General features: G+C 41.5%; 1 protein-coding gene across 8 annotated transcripts in view; it reads right to left on the bottom strand.

Annotated features, from left to right (window-relative positions):
• Positions 1 to 1189: 1189 nt before the first annotated feature.
• TFAP2A (transcription factor AP-2 alpha) overlaps positions 1190 to 17778 on the bottom strand; it is a 23633-nt gene continuing 7044 nt past the window's right edge. For 4 of the 8 annotated variants that reach the window (XM_027836498.1, XM_027836805.1, XM_027836621.1 and 1 more), the window contains exons 2-7: positions 13958 to 14392; positions 10755 to 10806; positions 7846 to 8077; positions 5945 to 6063; positions 3907 to 4048; positions 1190 to 1944 (exon numbers count right to left, since the gene is read on the bottom strand). In XM_027836498.1, coding sequence (XP_027692299.1) covers positions 1656 to 1944; positions 3907 to 4048; positions 5945 to 6063; positions 7846 to 8077; positions 10755 to 10806; positions 13958 to 14392 — 1269 coding nt within the window. In that variant the 3' untranslated portion in view covers positions 1190 to 1655. Of the gene's footprint in view, positions 1945 to 3906; positions 4049 to 5944; positions 6064 to 7845; positions 8078 to 10754; positions 10807 to 13957; positions 14393 to 15160; positions 15628 to 15672; positions 15709 to 16671; positions 17050 to 17778 lie in introns of those variants that run through there. The other 4 variants (XM_027836335.1, XM_027836578.1, XM_027836420.1 and 1 more) reach the window with 4 other exon arrangements.

Raw genomic sequence — 17778 nt, 5'->3', positions numbered from 1 at the left:
CGTTTTATTGTGTCATTTGTCTGAATACAGACTCAGTGGAATATCTAAATGATACCCTGCTCTGAACTCCAAGTTGAAAGTAAGTTTTTATTATACTTGAGGGAAACAATGGGTTCAGCTGCTTATTGCAAGGAGCAATTGTCAAGGGAGAGTTAAACTCAATTACTGTAACCATACTGAATAAAAAATACTGCCAAGAACAAAAATACGCCTGGGTAAAGACAGCCACTGAATAAAAAAAATCGACATAAAGCGTATCAAATATTTATTTATCTGGGCAACAAAGGACTATGATACATTGACAGGCATGGAAACTACTGCCAGCACAACTCAATACAATACAACTAGAACTGCTTCCAATATGGCCAGTGGAAATACAGGATACCAGGTGGTCCCAAATGTTTGAAGTTCTTTGAACAAAAAAGATAGGGGGTGGGAGGAATCCCTAACCTTGGACTAAAGACAATATCCGTTTATTGCTCTGATGATGCTTTTAAGGGAAGACAGTGGAGAAAAATAAAACTTTTTTCCTAAATCCTATCCCCCCACCCCATCTTCATGACATAAGGTTTGTAAGACTGCTCATGTTTAAAAATCATTCCAGGATCCAATATCACTTTTTCTTAGAGTTCAATGAATGTAAATGTAAATGTAATACTAATTACATTTTTAAAATCCATTTTATTTCTCTTTTTAAAAAAATTGTTCAGCTGCTTCATTGTCGCCTTAACATGCTACAACAGGTCAAAAATCATGAATCCCAGAGAAAAAAATAATCCCCCACACCTTGGATTTCTAAATAAGTACCATGAGCCACATGAAGAACTAAGAGGGAAGATTTAAACCCCACTAAACAAGAGGTAAATGAAATCACCAGATAAATTAAAAAAAAAGGCTTAAAACAGACTCACCATATTTACAATTCCCATTAAATTACACATAAATAAATATATACAGACGTGAACACTGATTCCCTTATAGAGTAACTGCAAACTGTGTTGTCATAAAACGTTCAAGTTGGTTGCTTTACCTTGGAGAGGAAGAGGTTCTATAACTGAAGACATGACATGGAACTGCATGGATTTTGTGTTCAAGTTTATTCACAATACTGATAAAAATGTCATTATCCTTTTTGCCTTTTTTTTTAATATGGCTACAATCTTAACTGAAGTAATGTAAGGGGAGGTGGTGATTCAGTCCCATGAAGCTCATAGAATTTTTTTAAAATTTTTTTAACTGTTTTTTTTTTAGAAAAAAGTTCTTTCTTTTTATTTATTTTTCTGTTGGTTTACTTAAAAAAAAAAGTTCACAAACTCAGACAGAACTTTTCTTTGCTGGCTCCACCGCCTGTTCTGTTCTCTTAGGCTCCAAACGGGGGCGAGGGAGTGTTGATGATGAAGGGGGGAGGAGGCAGAGAGGGATTATGAGTCAGGGTTGGTAGACAGTAGAAGAGAGCATTCCTGCAGACTCAGAGAACAGAATGGGCAGCAGTCGATCGCCGATTCCAGAGCTGTAGCCTGCCAGGTGGTGGTGGTGGTGGTGGTGGTGGTGGTGGTGGGTGATGAAGGAGAAGATGGGTGCAGAAGAGAAAGGAGATGGGAAGAGGTGAAAAGATGAAGCAGGGTGGAGCTGAGGAGAAGGAAGGAGGGAAATCCTCACTTTCGGTGTTTCTCCTCTTTGTCACCACTTTTGGTGCTGTTGTCTGTGTGGCTGTTGGGATTGTTGCTGAGGTACATTTTGTCCATGGCCTTGAGTGCCTCGGTGAGATAGTTCTGCAGGGCAGTGACTGCTGCACACACTGCCGGGCTGCCGAAGCCATGAGAGATGAGGTTGAAGTGGGTCAGGCAGCTCTGAATGCCTGGCTCTAAGATAGGATTGGGCCTTGAGTTCCCCAGGGGAGATCGGTCCTGAGCCAGCAGGTCGGTGAACTCTTTACAGATCTGTCTGAAGCACAAGTGGAGCAGAGAGCGGGGGAGAGAGAGAAAAAGAGAGAGGGAAAGAAAGAGAAATGAGCCATTGCTGTCAGCAGCAGCAAGAGGGGGGCACTTCTCCCTGCTAGATTATATAACCACCTGGAACACAGAACTAGGTTTCCTTGCCACAAGGCCAAACACGAATACACAGAGAAAACGTAGTAACTTACATTTTACTTTTTCTATTGGCCATTTAAAGACTCAAGCAGTACTTCCATACATTTCTCAAGGGCCCTATACAGGCAAATACATCCCACTGCATCTAGTTATTCACCCCACTCTTCACCTTCTTCTCATAAAAACCAGCATTAAACATTTTCCCCCTCAGACATTCATGCCTCAAACATACTTCTCAGACAGTCACAGGCACATGTGTACATATATGCTCATAGAAGGCCAAAGGAGAGGAGCAATGCTCAGCAACAGAAAAATACCTTCAATATGATCCACCTATTAGCCTTCACAGTAAAAAAAACAGTATGGTACATCCCCACTGGGTACAGTTCCCCCTACAGACACTGTGCCCACCACTTGTATCTGGTATAAACCTTTTACCCTTTCTATAGTCCCCTATAATGAGTTGAACTTGGAAAGAAAGATTATGCTTTAGGTTTGGTTTTGGCTTTTTTCTGACTAAAAGAACAGGATGTAAAAGGGACAAGTGAGAGTGACTTATCTAGGACAGATACAATGTTCATTTCATCCTTATGCTGCTTTCCCCCTAAAAACTACAAAAAGAAAGCTGAGAAATTTTTAAAGGCAGAGTGGGTGAGGTTGAGGGCGTGTACACAAGCATACATGTGTGTGCATGTGCTGAAAGGTGAAAGGAGAGGAAAAAGACTAAAGTTTCAAACTGGGCCATTCAAAGGAGAAAAGTCAGGTTGGTGCTACTTGCAACGAAGAAACCCTCCCTGCCTAATTGACAGGAAAAACTAAACCAGGGACCTTGCCCATTCTGCCTCAAAGGTTTCTCAATGTGCAGATGGGGAGCTGGGGTAATTGAAGGCGAGGGGGAAGAGGGAGCTAACACTGGGAGATGGCTCTGGATAAGCAAAGAATAAATGGAAAAGACTGGCTATCTATAGGCTTAGGCTATTTCTATTTTCCCCACCACAAACTGACTCTATCTCCATCCACCATCAACTGCAGCCTCCTTTGCAACCCTCCTCCAGCTTCTACCCTCTGGCTCTGTGCCCTTTGGTGACATCTCCATTGGTAATTAAGGTCAATTAAATAAGCCTTTTAATTTCCAGAAAACATCATATCAACCACTTTCTTTTTAACATACCACCTGGAGAAGCCTATTTAGCCCTGGCAGAGACAAATCCTGACTGAATTTGGATGTGGGTGTAATTTGGGCCATTTTGAAACCTCTTCCATAAATTCCCTGTAGCCTAAAACATCTGAGATCATGGGAAAAGGGTGGAGAAAATGTTAGAGGAAAGAGGGCAACAGGCAGGAAGGAATCAGGCAAGCCTAGAGAGAAGGTTGAAGACTGGGGCTAGGAAAAGGAGCAGTTCTGAAATGGGCCAGCATCTGGTTTGTGTATTTCATGGGCCAGTATGAGCTCCACATCCTTGGAAAATGTCTCCTTGAAAGACAGAAACTGATATATATCAGTCCAAAGACAAGCTTATTTCCCCTTTAAGGATTTTGTCCTGATCTTTTAAAATAAATAGCCACTGAAATATAAAGTCATCTACTATCAAATCCTACATTAAGGAAAACTGCTAAAGGGTTGGAGGGAGGAAAGAGAGGAAAAGGATACAAACTGAACTTTATTTTTTTCTTTATAAGAGATGGTACTTTGGCAACCTACAAAATAGTTTAGCTACCTAACAAGAAAAGGAATGGAGGATAAATTAGGGAAGGAAAAGAAAGGTTTTTCTCTCAAAATGTAGCTATACCAACACTACAGAGGGAAATGTCTTACTTTGTAGCTAGAAGCATGTTTTTTCTTGTCACTTGCTCATTGGGATCGGAATGTTGTCGGTTGAGAAATTCAGCTACTGCTTTGGCAGGGAATTCAGTTTCACACACGTACCCAAAATCCCTGGCTAGGTGTACTGCTTCTCCTGGCAGAAGGTAGGAAAGACAGAGAAGTGGGAGGAGGTAGAGAAATATAGGATCAATACACAGATATACAACTATGGGAATAACTGAATTCTCCTTTTCCCCATTTCCCCTTAAAAAAAAATAACATCCAGGCAAACCCAAAACTTGTAAAAAATTGTTGTTTTAAGTATTTTATTTTTCTTCCCTAGGACTAAAGTAAATGCCCACTGCCCACCAAAGGCCAAGATACATAAATATCATAAATTTCTCTGCCTTCCCTTCCCCCTTTCCAATAATCATGGTTTCCTAGACACTGTTAAAATGTTCTTTTATAACAAACTCACATCCATAAACACATTAATGAATAATATTCATAATTACTTTTGGAGCTTTTCTGAAAAGAATTAAGTGCTTAAAATTTAACTTGATAATATTTAATTATCTGTTCACCCCCAAACGATTAACCATGAGAATTTTAGGGTCACTCTACTGAGTCGTCTGTTTTGTTGATTTTCAAATCTTTGGTTTTAATTTCCTGAACCAGTTGGTTTTTACTGCAGGGCTTCCTGCCATTAGCTCCAGCTCCGGAAGAACGCATGCGCCAATTAGAGCTTCAAAGCCCCGCTCAGCGGAGCTTGTTTCCATAAAATGGAGCAGATCATAAACAATAACAGTATTCTAGAAACTGTCTCACTGCCACAATACTCAACCCCCAACATTTACTCTCAATCTAAAAATTAGGCATCACTATCAACCTATCTGCAGATCAGCTCCTTATTGGTAAGTTCGGTACGCATTGTGTGCTAAACTTCAACATTACTGTACATAGGTCTATGGCATAGAACAATAGCTTAACATTACTGTGTATTTCACCTCTAACAAAATCAGTGGGTTTAGTAATGACACCTTCCTAAGTCTGTACTATTAAACTTTTTAAAAAGTTATCTATCCCCAAAATAAAAACATTGAAGTACATCCTACAACTGGGATTATAATCTCTTAGCAAATAAATACAAGGATTTCCAGGTTTGACCACTATCACTCCAATTTATAAAAATGCAAATAAGATTCACTCACTCTACATGTTAAGTTTTAATCTGCATGGCATTTTAAGTGCTTTTAATTTCTCTACTTTGAACTTGAAACATTTCCAACAGGACACAAAGAAAATAAATGCAAGCTATAAATTCATTCCATCATAAGCAAATTTAAGCAAAATTGATAACCTATAAAGAGACATAGGCAACTATGAGAGCACTCAACTCCTAACTCATGATAAAGTTGTGTCAGTCAGCTTTTGTTTTTATTTTTTAAGAACCAGCAATAAGATAATCACTCCAGCAATGCTTCTATTTCTTTTGGCTTTTCACATTTAAGTCAATAAAAATCTAAAATAGCTCAGTATTTTTTTTTTCCTCCAGTACAGCACAATGGAATAATAAAGGGGCATATGTTTAGAAAACCAGAACCAAAAAGGGAATGCACCTCTGAGCTTTCAGTACACTCTTAAATCATGACTCAGGTCAAGGATGCCCAAATTAAGTCAGGAAGCAATGGTCATGCATTTCTTAAACGCAGATGTCAGAATAACTTAAATGATTTACTTTTTGAGTTCTTTAAAGGGGACAGAAACTTTAACTTTGAGAATCTGCAGTTCTTGAAATTTCAAATTGTTTAAAGTCAGATGGGGATTAGGAGGTGAAATTATGTGGTGAAGATGAAGAGGGTCAGAGTAAAGAGGATTAGCCAAACATTTTATTGTTACATAAAGATTTCCTAATATTTTGGACTAACCAAATTGGCTCAGAAGGTAAAGTTATAAACTAATATAAAGTATCACTAAAATAATATCTTGGAAAAATGATATATTTCCAAATAAAGCAGCCTCCTCCTAATCCAGGAGTGGAGGTACTTACCTTCTACTAGTGATGTAAGCAAGGTGACATTTGCTGCCTTACGTCTTCCTGCAGGAAGGTTTAATCCTATTTTGTCCAATTTTTCTCTTAAAGATCTTCCCCCATTTTTAGACTTTGCCCTGTTTCAGGGACACAAGAAAAGAATTTAGGATGATGTGTCTGTATTACTAAATATCACTTCTCCCTAAATTATTTTGAAAGTTACCTAATGAGAAGGGTGTCGGGGACACCTAAAGGAGTGAATCATGTGAGAAATTATATCAAAAGAACAGATTTGATGATATATTGAAAGGTTCATTCTCCAAATCCATAAAGAGTAGGAGGAAAGCAGCAAAGCAAATGCCCACCAAACAACCAACTACCAGCATTTTAAATAATTTTATGGTTGGAATTATTTCTGAACATTTGACTTATTGCTATGTTACTAATAACAGTAACACATAATAGCTGACATTTATATATTGCTTAGAGGTTTGTGAAACACTTTACATACATTATCTCATTTGATCTAACCAAGTCCCAGTGGAGTCTTTAAACTGTCTTTGCAAGTTCCACTGTAGGGTTATTCACACAGTGGCCAAAGTTATCATCACTCTTTTTTCTTGCCATAGCTCTAGCCCCAATGGGAAGTTCATTTCACCAACTGTTTACATGGCATGTCACCAACCTAGCTACAAATGTCAAGAAAAGAAAAAAGAAAATCAACCTTAAAGAATTCCACTACATTCAGGGGGAAAAGAAGGCAATTCTAAGTAGATGTCTAAATAAACTATCACGCACAGAACTGAGTTGAGATAAATTGTTTAAATGAATCACCATATTAATTAACTTTAGATTTTATTCCCTACCCAAGTGCTCTTTAATTGTGTGGATTAGATTATGCTCCCCTAGGTAAACAGTCCCCAATTTAGGGGTGGGCAAAGAGAAAAAAGAGTAGGGGAAGAAAAAAGCAAAGGAAAAGGATGGTATATTACTAAAGACAGACGAAACTGAGAAAACCAAGTGAGTGTAGAGGGAGAGAAAAGAGCTGGACTGATTATATAGCTGCTTATTTTAAAAGGTTTGAAAATACAACGCAAGCTATATTTTATGCAGGGGATACAGCTCTCAAGGCACAGCTTTGTAGGCCCACGCATATCTGTTTTTAAAATGGATTTGGACAGTCATTGGGCTTATTTCCTATAAAGAGTGGAAGGGGAAAGAAAGGCAGTGAAAACATGAAAGCATCTCCCTCGTGCTCTTCAGCAGGAGAGCAATTATCTCAACGTTCAAGTTGAGCTGGGGTGGGGCGTGGGGGGAAGGGGGGCGGTTAGGACAGAATCTGGAGAATGGTCTGTAAGAAGCCACTTCGGCGCGGGGCTGAAAGCTAGGGTAGAACTAAGAGTGACGAGAAGAGGGAGACCAAGGGGGTGGACCCCAGAGGGGGCGGACCATCGGAGGAGTTAGAAAGGCATGGGTGCTCGGGCCAAGGGAAAACGATGACCCAAAGGAAAGATATTTTTAAGGGCTGGATTTGCACCAGCGGCTGGGACCAAAGCCGAGGAAAAGAATCCCCTAGTGAGAGCGCGTAACCGCGTCAGTACCAGCGCCCGGGCACGAGGCCTGGGCCGACATGGGAGGGGGAGGGGGAGGGGGGGAGGCGGGGAGCGGGAAGACGTAGAGGAGCTGACAGCGAAGGAACTCGGGAGCGCAGGCGCAGTCTGCTCTCCCCCCTCCTCATTCCGTCCTCCTCTCCCCGCCTCCTTCTTCCCAAGGCGGGGAGACAGAAGGGGAGGGGTCGGTAGGGGCGTGGGGGTGGGGGGAGTGGGAACTAAACGCCTCAGCTCTGGCGCAGGCGCAGCGCGGCTCTCGCAGCCTGAGCCGAGCCGAGCCGGGCCGAGCCACACCACACCGGGCCTCACCTCCGAAGCACTCCGCCCAACAACGAAGCGTTGAGACACTCAGGAGGCGAGAGGCGCCGTTGCACTTCCGCCACCGTGACCTTGTACTTCGAGGTGGAGCTGAGGAGCGAGAGGCGACCCGGAACTGAACAGAAGACCTCGTTGGGGTTCACGACGCCACCGAAGAGGTTGTCCTTGTTAATGGGGATGGCGGAGACGGCGTTGCTGTTGGACTTGGACAGGGACACGGGGCCTGCGGAGACAGATGCGGGGAGGCTGTGGGTGGGCGCCGGGGCCACCGAGGACCCCCCAAACCAAGCGGGTGAACACATCCTCCCGGTCCCCACAAGCCGCCTCTGCGCCCGCGACCTCCGTAGCCCTGGCTCCCACCTCCACTTCCCCCTTCTGCCTCCTTTCATCTGCTACCCCTTCCCTGCTCTGCCCTCTCCTTTCTCTTCCTCCCATCTCTCCCGTTTCTCCTTCCCTTTCTTTTCTCTCCCCCCTTTCTCTCATCCCTCTTTTTTCCACCTCTTCTCTCCTTTTCTTTCTTCTCTCTTCCTCGCATCCTTTCCTCTTCCCATTTCTTTTCTCCCTTTTTTCCACTTTTCCCTTTTTCCTTTCTCTTCCTCCCCTTCTTCCTTTTCCCCTTCCCTTTTCTCTCCTCCCTCTTTTTTCCAGTTCTTTTCTCTCCTTTCTCTTTCTCCTCCTTTCAACTCTCCTCTTTAATCCCCATTTTTCTCTTCCTTAATCCACTCTTCTCCACTCTTCCTCTATTTTCTCTCCGATTTTAAAGTAATGATTATTATTGCTCCTCTTCTAGTATTTAGGGATTTTGCCCCCCCCACGTGTTCACTCACTGTCTATGTTTCCCTTTTCTCCTTTTTTTTTTTTAAAAGGTTTTGAATCTGTCACCACCAATGGACCCATCAGGGGCTCTTCCCAAAAATATGCAATCATATAAGCAGGGCTAGGGGGCATATAAACTTCATACGGACAAGGCTAGGCAGCATATAAGTTCTTCATACAAGCAGGGATAGGTGGTATATAAGCTCTTGTACTGAGCTTGGTCTAGTCTCCCTCCAACCAGTTCCATTTGCTGGGTTTGCATTTGGGTGGGGAGAGAAAGTTGAGGGCTTTGCAGGGAAAAACATTTAAGCAGAAGCACTAATTTAGGATTGGAGGAAAAAGAGGTGTGTGTGGAGGGTATGTATCAGCTGATCGGTAGTTATGCTTGGTTTGGTTTCGAAGGACCCTGGGGCTGGTGGCGCGGAGAGGAGTCCTCTCAGTATCTTTTAGAGGTGAGGAGGGAAGGTCCAAAGAGTATTTGGGAGAACTAATGCTCAGTGGGTAGAAACAAGGACTACAGCTGAACTTTTGGGTTAAAGTAACACTACCACTTATAAAAGGGGGATTTAGTTCTACACTCAACATACTTGACTGATAAAATGAGTCCTTTCCTAAGTTTCAGATTTTTTAAATATTCAACATTAAATGAGCAAGTTTTAAGACCCTGAACATCTGAGGGCTTGTAGAGTAACAGTGAATCAGCCTTCATTAGAATACATTGAAAATGTGCTTTTCTTTTAGAAATTTTTAACAACTTGGCAGACTAAGTAGATTTACTGGGAATGGGGGGGGGTTCTTCCTCCTTAAAAAATCTCTTTCACACACACACAAACCCTTAATTTGAAAGCAGTTGTGAGAGTAAATTCAAAGCCACTGGAAAGTGTATTGAACAGTTTCATTTCTCTACACAAATATACTCAGAACCATTTAAATATAATGTTTTGTATTAAAAATTCCCCAAGAAGACATCAAATGTTATATACATATGTAAGCAGTGTCATACTGTATGATATTGCTTTTCTGTTATGTGTTCTTTAGTATGAATATTCTAAATGTGGGGGGGGCTTTAGGTTTTGGATAGATCACTTGTGACATTAATAGCTCTGGGGAGGCTAATAGAGACAATAGGAGTTAAACGAACTCTGGAGATTACTAATAAAAGAGCCAATTATCATGTCGACTTGGAAAGAGCATCTCTTAAGATTTATCCCTTGCACATCTAATTTGATGTGACAAAGGCTTCACAGACACAAAAATGAAACTTTAAACTAGCTTATCTGTGTACTGATTAGGTTTAGAAATGAGAACAGTTTTATATGGCATCATCCTCTGGTGATGCAAAGAATTCTGAAATAACACTGCCAACAGAACACAGAAATGTTGCTACCTAGAGCAATAACATAAATACACTCAATCCAATCAACTTTATTTCTACTAACTAAACACAATACAAATTACAAATCCAAGGAAATCACTATACTCCTTTATGTCTAGCACAGAGTTTAAAAACTATACTTAAACCTTAGGAAGAAGGTATAAATTTAAACCAAAACCCAAACTTCTTGGCACCTAACTTACAGAGTAACAAAAGGTTTGTTTAAAAATCCTTAGCCAACAGGATACAAAATTTAAAAAAAAACAAAAACAAAAACAAGAAAGCCATTTTGTTTCTGAGGAAATACATGCCATTTTTAGCTATTCTTATTTCAGTATGAAAATTGTCATATGTTATCATAAGTTTCTTAACATCCATAAGCTTTTAGTTCCATTCATCTAATGAAATTAATTAATCATGAAACCTCTGAAAAAGTGAGATGCCACTACACAATCAACAAATTAAATAGTTTGCCATATACAAAGAAAGTTCAAAACACCAACCAACAGAAAACAAAATATAAATGCTGCTAACTACTAACAGAAAGCTGATCATTTCAATATTGCTGGTCCATGCCTATTTACTACCTCCAAGCCTTTAGGAAATCCTTTCGAGAGAGAGAAAAAAAAAAGAATAAAGCTCTGCAAGTTCTTTTAAATAGTACACAGCCTGTAAGGACATGCTTGGAATGCAGAAGGAAATGGCTTACCTTTCTTAATTACAGTTTGATCTGGGATGTTAATACCGGGGTCTTCTACATGCTGCAACAAAAGGATACGAAGGGATTTAAATGTGTAATCATAACAAAAGGAAACGAATGTATGGGGATGGTGGGGGGAGGGGAGGTTGTAGAAATGAAATTTCCCCTCCTATATAATGACATTTATATATAAACATCTCGTGTTGGCTTATTGGAATTTTCAGCTTTGCAAATCAAGAGGCTTCAGTGCAGACTGATGGCCAAACCCTCCCGCCCCTAGCAAACAACCCTCGTCTCAATATATTCTATCTTTGGGAATAAAACCTAGAGCCTGGATACCTTATCTTTGACAAAGTGCAATTTAACCTTTAAATGAATCTCACTTAAGTTTGGCGCCTCATCACCTTCCCCCTTCCCCCTCTCCTTTTCCCCTCTCCACGCCCCCCTTCCCCCATTTCAAGATTAAAGTATGCAAGCTAACTACTGCTCGGCTTCAGGCTTCTAAAGCTAGAAAAACAATGGAAAGTAGCGGAGGAAGTAACTGGGGAGCGGTGAAAATCATTTTGAAACATTTTAGGTAATACGATAAATAGCTAACGAATATTTAAAATACACCTTTCCTTTGGAAAAAAAATAGTCCCCTCTGCCTGAACTGAATAACAAGAATATGGATATAATAAAGACCCTGACATAGCTGTTGTCCAGGCTCAGGTTTGGGTGTTGTTTTTTTACAAATGGATTTTTGTGTGCTGGAGTCAAAACGTGATTAGAAAGTAAAATGAAATCATGTTTTCTAATTCAGAAACTGACAGGCAATATAATGTCTGGCTGTGTTTACAAATTAGCACCAGTGCTGCTGAGATAGAAGATTTCGCAATCGTTACCAAACACAGGCATTACCATTTAAAAAACTATTACTTCCTTCTCTAGTCTTTGTCCAACAATAATACTGATTCAAACATTTTCCATTCTGTCTTGGATTTATGCTCTTGTTAATTGTGCCTGATCTCAATGATTCCGGGTGGATGGTACTAAGTTGCTTTATTACAGGTTTTATTATACTCAATGCTCTCATTTGTAACTTGCCTAAAGTGCTTCTGGATTTAAGTATAATTAAATTGAGAAATGTTCAGAAATGACTACTGCTGCAGTTCTTGTGTTTTAACTATATGGGGAAATATGATCCCTTTATGCATGCACCCTAAACCCATAAAGTAAATGTAGTGTGGCATAATACTTTTATTTGTGTTATTTCTTGACATATTCCATACAGGGAGAACTGTTAAGTTTAAAATCCCACTGAGATATTTATGATTAATTTTAACCATCTACTTGATTTTTTAAATTATTAAGTAGTTGCAGAATTGGAAAATTGAAACAGACCCCTTTCCTGACCCAGATTCCTTTGAAAGAAACTTTTTAAAAAGGGGTAGAGAGGGATGATAGGTTTCCTTATTTTTATTTGATCACTGTTAATTTCTCCTTACCCACCATTTTCACCAGAGTGCCTTAATGTTACAGATGTGTTCCAACTACCACTGGGTTTGCAAAAAATATAGCAATTATAATTCATAGGATTTCCAATAAGCATGGAACATGGTTTTGCAATTTGAATATTCCAAAGAAGGGGTCTAGGTAAAGAATTCAAGAAAATATTTTGGGGCATGATTGTTACGACCCCCAATTTAAAAAAATTAAAACTCATTCAATTAAACAAGTTCCTCTGAGGACTACTTTGTTTCAGGAAGAAAATGTGCTAAGCATCAACTTGTTTTGTGTGTGTGTGTGTGTGTGTGTGTGTGTGTGTGTGTGTGTGTAGATGTATCCCAAAACCTTTTGGGACCTGTATATACAATATATGTATATAGGTACATATATATCTGATATGAAACCCCCCCCTTTGAAAAAGTGCCTGTTTACCATTCAAGGCTACTAAATACAATTATTTTAGTGGTTAGCTTGACCAAATAAGAACTATAATAAATTTTCTGCTTTGTCCAATATGTAACTTAAACAGGGTTTCAAAATGACCAAGAAAACAGGTAAGTTCATCTGACCATCAGCCTTGTAATATGGGGTTATAATCATTAAACTGTCAGCGGACATATTGTTGCAATATTTGATATAGTAATTTGGGATAGCATTTTAGTAAAAATCACATCCAGATACATTTCCTCTGAAAAGGATGACTTTTTAAGGAGCTGCTTGCAGTTTTAATAAAACTATTGGCATGTTCTAATTCTATTTTCCTAGAAGTTGGGAGGGAACCATTTAGAGCAACAATGGTGGTTTAAATTAAAATTCACAAGGTATTTTCAAATTAACAGTAGCTTAGTTTGCATTGTAAATAACAAACGTACTAATGCCATTCTTAATTAGAAATCATTTAAAACTGTATTGATAACTGAATTAGAACTAAAATAATGTATTATTCAATAATCTCAAAACATTTAATTTAATACAGAATATAGCAGGTGTTGATGGACTTTGATAACCCAACTAATGATTTATGAGGTCACTAGCACTTCCAGTAAAAGATAAGGCAGCATTTTAATATACCTCTGGTCTGATTTGCTACATTTTGCTTTGACCATGATATGTTGTAGATTTGGTCCTTTATTTTACAACTTTGCATTTCACCACTCTGTATGTAACCTGGAAGAATAGTTTTTCTTCGAATGCCACTTTCACCCACTTTTTTGTTTAGCTTTGAGGGCATTTAAATGAGCTCTTAGTAGTCTAATGTTTTTTCCCAAGACAGTGAGAAATCCCAATGCAAGGCCTTGTGGTGGTATTATACACTCCTCCAATCCGAACAGCTTATTGTCATTGAGAAGGGAAGATATTGTTAATGATGGCTTTAATTTGATTTATTTATGTTAGTGAAAATGTTAATGCATGCTTTGTTTGTGGGGAGCAGCAGGAACCTATTGTTCTAGGTGGAGAACTCTCAGCCACTTTTTTGTTTGTTTTGTTTTGGATCTTCGTTTCCACGGAAAAGAAGAGAAAACACCTACACCACGGTTTTGCCACGGTTTCAACGATTCTGTTTAGCCTTAGATAACTTTTCTACTTTGGGGGAAATGAGAGGCAGGGAAGGAGGACGTATCTTTCCCTTTCCCCAAGCTCCTAGTACGGCCCTACTTCGCACTGAAACTACCGTTTAATTGAGAGAGGAAAAAAAAGGGGAGGGGGTACTTTATTTTTCTTACCGGTACATCTTCTATAGCGTGAGGTATTGAATGGATCGGAATGTCTCCTAGTCCTGAGCTCAGCCCATGGGGTCCGTGCAGTAGATCCTCATGTCGCCGATAATCCCTTCGAGGGTCCAAACCCGATAACTGATGGGGTAACCCCCGGTGTGTGTGTAACAGCCCAGCTTCCTGGCTTTGTCTCTGTCCGGGCCAGCCTGGGTGCTGTGGCTGAGGTTGGGCGTGAAGGGGGTTCAGGCTATAAGGATCATTAACGTGGGAATAAGGATCTTGAGACTGGGGGTAGATGGGCTGGTAGGGAGGGGGAAAGTAAGGAGGCTGGAAGTCTGCGTTGGGCGTGTGGGAGAGTGGAGGGGCACTCGTGTAAGGTGACTGACCGACTGTCCCCAACTGGGGTAACCGGGCAGTCCCATTGCTGGTGCCATCATGACGGTCCTAGGGAGAGGGAGAAAGAAGAGAGGGAAAACAGGACAGATGTAAAATCTGAGTTGCTTATATTAAATCGGTTTTGAATAGCTTACTCATGAAACTTCCAGGCTCTCGATTCTTGATTCTTTTAAGCCGCCGGAACAGCGTTTTGAGATTCTCTATAACTTTCTGATTTCAGGGGAAAGCCCACAAAAGTGAAAGAGACATTTTCAAAATTTCAATGGAATTTTGGTATAGACTGGGGGATAAATACATGTCTAGGTATTTCTTCAAACAGAAAAAGCTAGAAAGGGGTCTTCTGAATTTGAGAGTGTTCAAATGCCGCACCAAACCTCCCTTAAGCAAAATAAAAAGTCCTCGATATTAAACAGCAGAACCACTTCCTCCTCCTGCCCTGGAATCTAACTGGTCTTATTATTGTTGTTTACCTATTCGATTTATTTAGAGGAATAATAAACGTTCAAATATTATCATTTCATGACTATTTAAATAGAAACAAGCTGCAATTTAAATAGAAACAAGTTGTAATGAAAACACAAGTTTAAATTATCAGTTTAAATTATCAGTTTGACTATGGACAGAGACATGTGTCTTCTCCTGTTCTTTGACTGAGTTGGTAAGTGCATAATAACCCTTAAAAATAAATAAAGATGTAAAAGGAAAGGATTAATTCATTTCTGATTTTAAAGAGAGATGTACACTTCAGTGTACAGCTTCCTCTTCTCACTCCCTCTCCCCGTAAGGACAAATGAAATGACTGATTTTCGGCTTTACCATCGAAATTGAGTATCTTTCAAAATAGCAGTACATGGTAGATTCTATGGAATTCAATATCCTATGAAGTTCAGGTGCTTGGAAACACAGGAGCAAAGTATACAGATGGTTGGTAGTATATCAGGATAGGTTTTTAAGTGGCTAAGAATAAAGGCTAGACTCTTGGAAACACCAAGGTAACAAGTGAAAACGTAGAGAAATGAAGACTAATATGGCAAGAACAAGCCTTTTGATCATTGGCTTGAAGCAGTAGGTAGGTAAATGGGGGAGGGGGAAGGAAAGTAGGGAGGGACAATACATAAGACTTAAGGATGGAAAAGAGAGAAAAATGAAAAATGAAAGAAGTAGGGTGTGTGTGTGTGTGTGTGTGTGTGTGTGTGTGAGAAGTGGCCTTTGAGGAAACCTGATCTTGAAACCCAAAGTCCAACAACATCAACGACACTAATATTCTAGAGAGAATTCCCGAGGAGAGAGGGGTTAAAAAACAACAACCAAAGCAAAACAAAACTCACCATCGCTGAAAAACTGTGTACTAACATCTGCGAAGTCTGGGTTAACGAGTCAGGGCAGAAAAAAAATCAAGAGAAAAGTGACCGACTGCACATACACACACACACCCAACACAAAAGAGAAGCGAAGGAGCCCCAGTTCTATACTATGACTACAAAGTCACAACGCCGGAGACTCTGGAGAACAAGAAAAGCACGACTATAATCCATCAGAACTTGAACCAATTCGTGCTGGTGCCCTTCATTGGACGTTGAAAACTCGATCTCTATCCTGTCGTGATAGTATAATTCAAAGTTCTTATAAAAAAAAGTGTATGTGCTTGTTTCTTAATCCTTTTCTTTCCCTCTTTTCTCCTTCTTTGACTTAGCGGCTGCTTCACTTGAGCTTCTAATAACAGAGATCGACTGCTTTCCTTGAGACTCCTAATAGCAGATATTCATGACTATTAATATTACACGAATACTTAATAAGGGAAGAATGGCTGGAAATCGAGCGTGAAGCGAAGAGGCAACTCAAGGCAGAGTCTGTTCTAAATGACGTCCATTGAATGAAGAATCAGTGTATCTAATCAGAGATGGGGAGAGGGAGAGCTAGAGACAAAAAGAGAGAGCGAGCGAGAGGGGGACATGCCGTGGCGTCTGACGAATCACAGGGAAGGGGCAACATTTTAAAAGGTTGCAGGACATGCAAAAGTGAAAGAGAAAGAGCTCTAGAGAGGAAGACAGAGGGAGAGGAAAAAGAGAGCAGGGAAAAGAGAGGAGAGACAGACAGAGAGAGACAGAGAGAGAGAGAAAGAGAGAGAGAAGAGAGAGAGAGAGAGAGTGCCTGCATGAGAGACAGAGAGAGTGTGGGCGACGGAGAGGAACACAGAGTGGGGAGAGAGAAGGGAGGGAGTGGGAACCACATAGAGAGGGAGGGAGGAAAAGGGGGGAGAGAGAACGGATGGGGGAGGGGAAAGAGAGAAAGGGAGGGCAATCAAACCAAAAAGAGTGAGGGCAGACCTCAGGATGCTGCTGCTGCTGCTGTTGCTGCGAATATCCTGCATTATACGCCAAGGGCTGCATCTGGGCGGCCGCTTTGCTTTCTGTGCCAGAGTCTGTCCCCTGCCCTTTGGTACAGCTGTCTGCTCCGCTTTTCTGCGGGGCAGGAGCGTCTGGCCCCCTCGGTCCCCCTCCGCTGTCGCCGGCCGCCGCTACCAATGCCTCCCCGGGAGATCCTTCCATGGCTCTGCCCAGGACCCTGACCAAACAGCAGAGACGCGCCCGAGACTGGGAACAACGAGGCATCCAGAGTTCCGCGTGCTTCTACCCCTCTCTTCCCTCGGCCTTCATCCCTTCCTTCTTTTTTTCCCCCTCCTTAAGGGGATGCCCTGCTCTGCCCTACCCGGGTTTCGAGGCCAGGGACTGAGGAGTTACTGCCCCCAGGCTCTCTTCCTTTCCCCTGATCTGCCAGGTCTAGGTGCCGTCTCCACTTCACCCAGCTCCCCACACTACTCCGCCCATGAGCAGCTACTCTTTGCCGGCAGCTCAGCGGGTGACTGGGGCTGGGAAGAAGGAAAGCAGAGATCGGCAGGATTGTCCCCCTCCGCTCCCAGAGCATCCGCCGAGCAGTCGGTTGGGAGCTCTGGGGGACAGAAAAATAGGGAGTTCCTGGGACCCAGGAGAGAGAGAAGGAAAAGGAGCCAGCCCCAGTCCCTCCACACACTACCACAAGCTAGCTCCCCAGCTCCGGGTGCAAACCCGTCAGACTGGCTGGGCCACTCTTGAACACCAACTCCCCCCAAAGATGACACGCACATGCTTGAGCTGTGCAAGCTTCGCCGCCACCACTGCTGCTGCCAGTCTGCCGGGTTATCATAACAACGGGCACTTTGCCTCCTGCTTGTCCTACAGAACTCCAGCGCACCTAATCAAACAGAGCTCTAATCCTGCACTGAAGCCCGGGTTAGTCTCCTCTGCACACACAGTCACTGGGAAAGTTGCAGTTTGCTTTATTTTATTCTCCCCCGCCTCCTCTTAATCTCTCAGCAGCCAGAGACTATGCCATCCGCCTCCTGGATCTCTTCTCTCTCTCTCTCTCTCTCTCTCTCTCTCTCTCTCTCTCTCTCT

This window comes from Vombatus ursinus, unplaced genomic scaffold (assembly GCF_900497805.2).
Source record: "Vombatus ursinus unplaced genomic scaffold, bare-nosed wombat genome assembly UNPS02000577.1, whole genome shotgun sequence".
Taxonomy (NCBI): Eukaryota; Metazoa; Chordata; class Mammalia; order Diprotodontia; family Vombatidae; genus Vombatus; species Vombatus ursinus.
This window is presented reverse-complemented; position numbering and strand designations above follow the sequence as displayed.